Below are 8,120 nucleotides of genomic sequence, written 5' to 3'. Positions count from 1 at the left end.
ACCTCATTCTCCAGTACATTCACCTAACTTCCTTGCTAACACTCAGTGCACATTTCATCCGGAAACTACCCAATTTACTCTAGTCCAGTTGTAATGCACACTCCTCTGTCTCAACAGATGCAGCCCACAAAGTGCCATCATCCCCTGGCTACAAAATAAAATACATTATTTAAAGGTTAAAAACTCAGAGAACTTCTGAAATGCCAACCCATTCTCTCTGTGTTCATGAAAATAGGCAATCCAATTTGCAAGTTTTCGAACCAATGTAAACTCTAGAAAACTCATGTTGAAGTATGGGAATAAGGACTCTGCACTAATATAGTGCGTAACAATACAGTGTCAGACTCGCCATTTACAGTAAATGCCTTGATTGGACTTTCCTGTGGATTGTCAATATGCGGCTGAGGATCAAGTTTACTCAAGTCTGTGTGAAATCCTTCAGGTTCTCTTCCTCTCATTTCCAAACAGGAAGAGAAGGGTTTCCAGGCCTCTTGGGAAAACCGAAAAAGCAAAACACACCCACAAACAACTTGAAAAAAAAATGGCAGACCCAGTAGTCCTTGACTCCATGTCCAAATGAAGTTGGGGCACTATTACTTTTGTCATATTCGTATTCTGCCCAAGGTATCACATCATGAGATTCCTCAAAGAACTGAGAAGTCTGAGAGCTACAAAAGAGAAAGCATTTAAGGCAGCAGTTGATGTCTACATTTGGATTCCTTTTTCAAGTTACATGTCCAAGTCTCCATCGTAGGCCAAGGTCAGTGGCTTCTGATGGCGAGGTGTGCTTTGATGTGGTTTTGGCTTCTTGCTGCAAAAGGAAAAGGAGGTTTTCAGATAAAGGTAATAGAGCTTTGCTTCAGTTGCCAAAGACAATCTTGAAGAGCAGGAATTCACGAGGGAAAATTAGAAATGACTCATTGATCAGTAAGGATGTGCTTTCTCTTTTGAATTAGCCATGTAACTCTTATCGATGGAGATATAGTTGGAAAAATGCACTGTGAACCTCATAGCTCATACTCTCCCAAGCTAAGCAGACTCCAGCTTCACTGAGCCCATAGTCTAGTGGTATATGTAGCCAGCATGAATAGAAACTGCAGGTTTTTGGTGTATTCCTGTATTCATCAATTTAACTCTTTTAAAATATAAGCCACCACCTTTTCAGAATCTTAAGAGTGGTTTAGTGTATTGAGGAGAAGAGCCATTTCCTGTATTTGTTCTTGTTACACACAGGGAGGTGAACATCTGCTGTTCACTAATTCCTAAGCTACCATGACCTCCGCATCCCAGATGTTTAACATTTTAAGCAGCTGGAACAGCCAGACTCCTGTGTTTTGCTCTGGCCTGAAAACTGTTATTTATTTGGCTGTCAATCCTCTGTAACTTAGCAGAGCAAGTTTGCCAGCTGTAGCTAAAACTATCCCCATCCTGCTTTACCTGTGAATGGCAACTTTGTCATGCAGAGGGAGGCTACTTTTTCTACACATAAAGAACCCCATATGCCAAATCGTGTGGAGATCTGCCATGCACTTTCATTATTTTCCTTATTGATAACTGAAAATTTGTCATCTACTTTTCTTCTCTACGTAGACTCTTTTCACCTTACAGCCTGGCCCTGTCATATCTTCAGAGGCTAGCTCTCTTCTACTCTCTCTCTCTCTCTCTCTCTCTCTCTCTCTCTCTCTCTCTCTCTCTCTCTCTCTCTCTCCCTGTCTGTCTCTGTCTCTCATTTCCGGATTGCTGTGGCATATAGTATACACTAGCATCTATTATTCATTTTTATTCAATGTAGACTGAGTGCCAAGCCTGCGCTGAGCTTTTTATATTTATTTTTTTCAATAAGTCCCAGAACTACTTGGAGAGGGAGGGACTTGTACCAAGTGACATTCTTCTTTGCCTGGAAATAGTGAATTAGAGTTTATATTCAGACCAAATTTAAATTAAAATGAAACAATTTTAGTTTATAAAACTAAACAGCGTAGGATTTACTACTGTGTCATCTGCTGTCATCGGCATCTGTCACGGGAGCATCTTCAGCACGGCACCGCGTCCTCTGCTTCGCCTCCTGTGTTCCCTGGCAACTGCTAATCAACCTTCTGCCTCCATGTATCTCTTGATATGGAGCTCTCATACAAATGGAGTCTACCAGCTGTGGCCTTTGTGTCTAGCTTCTTTCACTCAGTGGTTAAAGTGGTGAATCTTCTGTTATCTGAATGTATTTGAATATGAAAAGTTTGACAGAACCAGTTATAGGAAGGATTTCCTAATTTAAGGTGCCCACTTTGTAATTTAAGGAGCAAAATTGACTTTTTTTTTTCTGATTGATGTCTAAAGCAAGCTATATGAGCTAAAGAGATAAAAAAAAAAAAACAAAACAACAACAAAACAAACCAAAAACAAAAACCAAAAAACAAACACTCCTGAATGGAACCACACATCTTCTTAGGGGCTCTCGCCCAGCATCTGGTATACAGTGGGCTCCCGTTGAGGATCTGCTGAGTGCTGGGCCCAGGCTGCAGGCAAACAGCTTCCAGGCAGAGAAGCTGAGGGGAAGTGGCAACTTAGAATTTTCTGCAGACAGAGCTCAAGCTTCAGATATTCTGCCTTGCAGACCGTCTCTAGTTCTCAGAGCCGTATTGCATAATTACTTGACTAGCATCCAATTTAACCTCATCCTTTTGTATCATAAGTATATTACAGAGGCTTTATTTGTAGCTAGGTGGAGCTTCTATCACAGATAATAAACCTGGCTTGAAACAGGGCTCTTGGGATGCTGACCAATGCATTTCACCTAGAAGTGACACCTTTCTTCTGAAAAATGGTAAAGATGTCTCCCTGTCTCCACTATGTGTGAAAAGAACAAGGAATAAGTAGAAGACCAAGAATTGTAGAACCTACTAATGGTATTGGCTGTCTGCCCTGATTTTGCATGTGCTACATGCTGTTAGGTGAAGAAAAATGAGATCTGGAGCCCCAGGGAGTGAAGACAAGGAACGGCAATGACTTGATTTGTATGAGGAGATAAAATCATTGCCTGGGAGACATGTAAACTTGGCTAGGCTCTGTGAGTGGGGCCTGGAAAATTCTGCTCAAAATGTGCACGGAGGTTTTTATGTCTGCTTCCATATGTAGATTTATGAGCACACTGCCCACCTCTGAGACAATGGAGGGCCGGGGACCTCAGTGGGCCATAATGGCCTACAGTCACTGAGATTAGAACTTTGTTCTCTGTCACTCATCCCATAGTGTGTATACCATGAACACTACAAGCCCAAAGGTCTCAACTATGAGTACATAAGATCTGAGAACCTTTGGAGTATTTAAAAGAAGTGAAATTCCTCCCTAATGCCAATATGAGAAGTCTAGAACACAGATCCCTGGGCAGCTGTGGTTTAACAACACCCCTAGGCCAGATAAAAAAGCTTCCTAAAAGGGAGGATTCGGAGTTCCTTGATCCACTTAGATTTGACCTTATGTATCAGAAGATGGCCTAGTCGGCCATCATCGGAAAGAGAGGCCCATTGGTCTTGCAAACTTTAGATGCTTCAGTACAGGGGAACGCCAGGGCCAAGAAGTGGGAGTGGGTGGGTAGGGGAATCTGGGGGAGGATATGGGGAACTTTTGGGATAGCATTGGAAATGTAAATGAGAAAAATCCTTAATCAAAAAAAAAAAAAAAAAAAGGGAGAATGCACACAGTCTCCGTATGAAAACCCATCAGTTAAAGGGATTGTTTCTGGAGTTTTTGGCTCCCTTTTCTTCTGTTCTATTGAAATATGCCTTCTTTAAAATAATTGTTTATTCTTTTTTTCCTCCCTAAACTCTGATTTTATGAAAGGTTATCAGCATGATAACCTTTCTCCTTCAAGCAAAACCAGGAACCATAATAAAGGCCTACCAATAGGCTGCAACTCCCAGCACCACTGCTCAGCCAGCATCTACCCCCTTCCACGTTTCCTTCTGTTGAGCCTGATAGAGTACCCTGGACTTCCAGACAGCTTACAGAGTCACAGGAAGCACAAGACCATGCTGCTGTCCTGGCTGGGAGGAATCATTGCAGACACATTTTCCAGTGACCTCTTTCAAGGATATCTGTGTTTTAGCAAAGAGTAAGAATGCATTCATCCAGGCAGGCGATAGTGGCACATGCCTTTAATCCCAGCACTTGGGAGGCAGAGGCAGGTGAATTTCTGAGTTCAAGGCCAGCCTGGTCTACAGAGTGAGTTCCAGGACATCCAGGGCTACACAGAGAAACCCTGTCTGAAAAAAAAAAAAAAAAAAAAAAAAGCAAAAACAAACAAAAAACAGAAAAAACAACCAACCAAACCAAACCAAACCAAACCAAACCAAACCAAAAGAATGCATTCATCCAGGAAAGCAAACTATCAGGCAAACTGCTGACATTACCAAGTGTCTTGGAATGCAACCCACAAGGAACACCCCTAAGCTAGCCAACATTGCATCATTTAGTGGATGCAGGGAACATTTTCAATCGGGCAGCTATCTTTGAGAGACAAGCCTCTGGAAGCCAGGATGAAGAATCTGTTACCAAATGTGTTGGCAGAATGGACGTAGTTACCCAGAGTTTCTTCCAGGCACTGGGTCCAGGCTAACCATGAGCTCACCTGGTGGGCAACTTGAGCAAATCACTATCTGGTGTTCATTCCCAGGAGAACCTGAGATGGAGAACTTTTCAAAATCCCTGACACTGATGAAAGATGCTCAGAAGTTCACCATGAAAAGGAATGCTTAGGGAAGCTGTTTTTCTGCTTTTCTTAGAAGTCCTCCCAAGTTTTATTATAGATTGCTTTTAGTTAACATATCCTGGCATACGGTAAAAAAAATTTCCTACCATAAACTTTTTATTTTGGTGAAAAGTATAACATCTCTACACTGTCATCCTTTAAAGCTCCTGCCAGCCATTTGATAGAAGGAGCTGCTATGAAAACCTCTATTTGGGTTTCTGTAGGCAGCTTCTTTGAATTAGTGAAGAGCATGTCTCTCTAGAGCTGTGGCTCACTCACCTGTAAAAAGGTAAGATGTTTAAGGTGGAAACCTAGGGCATCACATTGTATGTAAGCAACCTGCAGGATTTCTCAGGGGAGAGGATGTGTAGGAACAGCTTGGATTTGGGGGTTAGCCAAAGCCAGAGTGGATTCTACAAGTCAGGTGACCAAAGAAACGGTATTTCAGCTAACTGCTCCTTAAAGGAATGATATTAATATTGTGAGACAATCATGGGGATTAAGGAAAGCAGTTTTCATGTCATATTTCTATGCCTGACATAAAAATATTTGATTTTTATGTTTCTTTAAACCCTAAACTCTTAAAACAAAAATCCTTTCTATTAATAAAATTATTTAATCATTCATTCATTTTTCTAGGTGTTCAATTGACAATGATTCAAATTTCTGGTGTAAAAGAATCTATAAAACATAGCCAACCTAGTCTTCCTTCTAAGGTCTTTGGGGTTTGATAGAATGCTGAAAGATAACTATGCCAGCACCTACACAGTCAGCATGAAGCAAACACCACAGGACAGGAGACACAGACAAGTCATCCCTATCTGTTAGAAAAGAAAAGAGCTTGGAATTTGAGTTTTATTGGAAGTGTGGGTTAAATGCCCACACTTCAAACTTCATTTTTGATGAAGTGGTCATGGGGTTGAAACTGTGAGAAATACCTTTGTTATATAGAAAGGAGATTGTATATAACCACATAGGACAAGCACAGTGGCCTGAGAAATGTGAATAGACAGGAAGGAGTTGACTGTTGGGATAAAACATCTGTAACAGCAGCACAGATCCACAGCAATGCTGTACTCATCTATGTGGGTGGAAATGAATACAGTAGAGGGAAGAGTAGACTTGGTTGCCAATGCAGAGTCTGATGGAATCACCAAGTGGCTGGCCTAAAAATATATGTGAATGCTGCTCAAAACTGTTACTACTGTGCCATGAGAGAAGCCAATACTTTAACCTAAATATTATATGATAGAGGCTTTGCAATTGTGTATATGATAAAGCAAATTGATTAAATACTTGAGCAACATTTTTTCTTATTTAATCTAAATAGAGAAAAATATTTAAGCTACCCAAATTTTCAAAGACACTGAGCCCTGTGAGATAATAAAGATAAATGATTAGGGTCTGTGTAGTACAAAATAGTCAATCCAATGTCCAGGGAATAGCAGAAGATGAAATTGAGAGATGTTTGGGTTCAGGTCATGAAAGACTTTAGGTACTCAGCTAGACAATGAAACATGACCTGACTTCATCAGTAAAATGTGACATTACTAACAGTTTAAAGAAGAGAGATGAGGTCATGATCATTGTTTTCGGAAGACTAACGTGGCCATGGGATACAGGAGAAATGGAGTGCAAACCCAAATGTGGGTTTTCTATGCAATGTAAGTTGGTTGCTGAAACATAAACGAGACATTCTACTGGTATCTTGTAATTGGATCTTCTGAACAAGCGTGGTCATGCACCTCTAGTCCCAGTGTTTGGGATTCTGAGTCTAGAATATTAACTTGAGTTTAGATTGTCTTGGTCTACTAGGGCCTAGGACGAAGGGAGGGAGGGTCAAGAGAGAGGAGTAAGAAAGACACAGAGACACAGACACATGCAGACACACACACACACACACACACACACACACACACACACACACACACACACACACACACACATGGGGTGGGGTGGGGTGGGGTGGAGTGAGGGAGGGGAGAATCAGAGCCAGAGCCAGAAAGAGACAGACAGAGCCAGAGATAGTGACAGTGACAGAACAGGGGATTGGTAAAAAAACAAAAACCAAAAAACAAAAACCAAAAAACAAAAACTTATACCAGAATTCAGAATCTCAGAGTTTGGAGTTATAGAGTTTTTATCAAATATTTGCTGCTTGAAGAGTGGACTACAGTTTAAAAATGTAAGCTGCTGGGAAGAGAGAAAAATAATGAAGGAAATGTCCATAGATCTACATGATTATTTTTACATCTACATATGTTAAAAACTGCATGCTAGTTTTTAATTTCTTGTATATAAGTATATTCTTGGGACAAGAGAATCTAGATTGGGGATGAAGCTCAGTATGGAGGAACTCACTTGTTCTTGTATTGCCATCAGGCCAACCAATGATCTGGACCCTTATTGTCTACAACTTGAAGAACATTGTCCTATGTACATGGATCACCTTCACATCTTCTACTCTGACTTTTAAAATGTCTTGCATTCTAACCTTTGATGGTGGTGGGTACCTCAGAAGACTCTGAAACTCCTGGAAGAGTTCAAGCTCTCGTTTGTTCATTGTGACTAGATGTCCACAGTACTTGCCAAACTTACTATCTGAAACACTTAAGCTGGTCCAATCATTTGATTACAGGGTGGTGACTGTTGGAGACAGCACTTTTTTATTACAACACTCAGGAAATACTAGCTGGGTAGAAATCTTATTTCTAGGATTTCAATCCTGATCACTACAGGTAGCAAGAGGGATAAAAGCCATATGATTTTCTTCACCAATTTTAACTGACCAAAAGCAAAGATTTAAAAGTCAGTGTAGCTTTGGAAACAGAATTTGAAAATAAATATCCAGATTTGAGTCAAGATTAAAACTTGGATAAAAGTTCTCAAGAAATATTCTGTGAGGCAGATGAGCAATGTAAATATCTCAGTTGGGAGGGAAAAAAAACCCAATAACACTTTGATCTCATAAAAAATATCCTAGAAAATTGGAAGCTAATATCATATTCTTCACATACTTTAAAGTATTCAAATTTATTTACGTGTATGTAGCCTCAAGAACTGCTCATCAACTAAAGTATATTCTATGCAATAGCAATAAACTAATTAGAATTTCCAGAGAGCAGGCAGTAGGATGAGTAGTCACTTGCAAAGCAGGGGCTGTAGAATTGACAGCTAATTATATGTGAATGCTTTAAATGTTATCTTTGTTATTAAAATGCATTAACAAGGGGGAACCAACTGGTTAATTTACCCTAACTTTTCAAAACAGGCAGGATTGTGAGACTATACAGGGGCCTAGCAAACACAGAAGTAGATGCTCACAGTCAGCTATTGGATGGATCACAGGGCCCCCAATGGAGGAGCTAGAGAAAGT

General features: G+C 40.4%; 1 protein-coding gene across 1 annotated transcript in view; it reads right to left on the bottom strand.

Annotated features, from left to right (window-relative positions):
- Window positions 1-235: 235 nt before the first annotated feature.
- Window positions 236-8,120, bottom strand: part of Thsd7b (thrombospondin type 1 domain containing 7B) — an 879,842-nt gene continuing 871,957 nt past the window's right edge. The window contains exon 28 of the mRNA XM_021164520.2: window positions 236-811. Coding sequence (XP_021020179.1) covers window positions 730-811 — 82 coding nt within the window. The 3' untranslated portion in view covers window positions 236-729. The remainder of the gene's footprint in view (window positions 812-8,120) is intronic.

This window comes from Mus caroli, chromosome 1 (genome assembly GCF_900094665.2).
Source record: "Mus caroli chromosome 1, CAROLI_EIJ_v1.1, whole genome shotgun sequence".
NCBI lineage: Eukaryota > Metazoa > Chordata > Mammalia > Rodentia > Muridae > Mus > Mus caroli.
The sequence above is the reverse complement of the archived record's forward strand: the minus strand, read 5'-3'. Positions and strand labels throughout refer to the sequence as shown.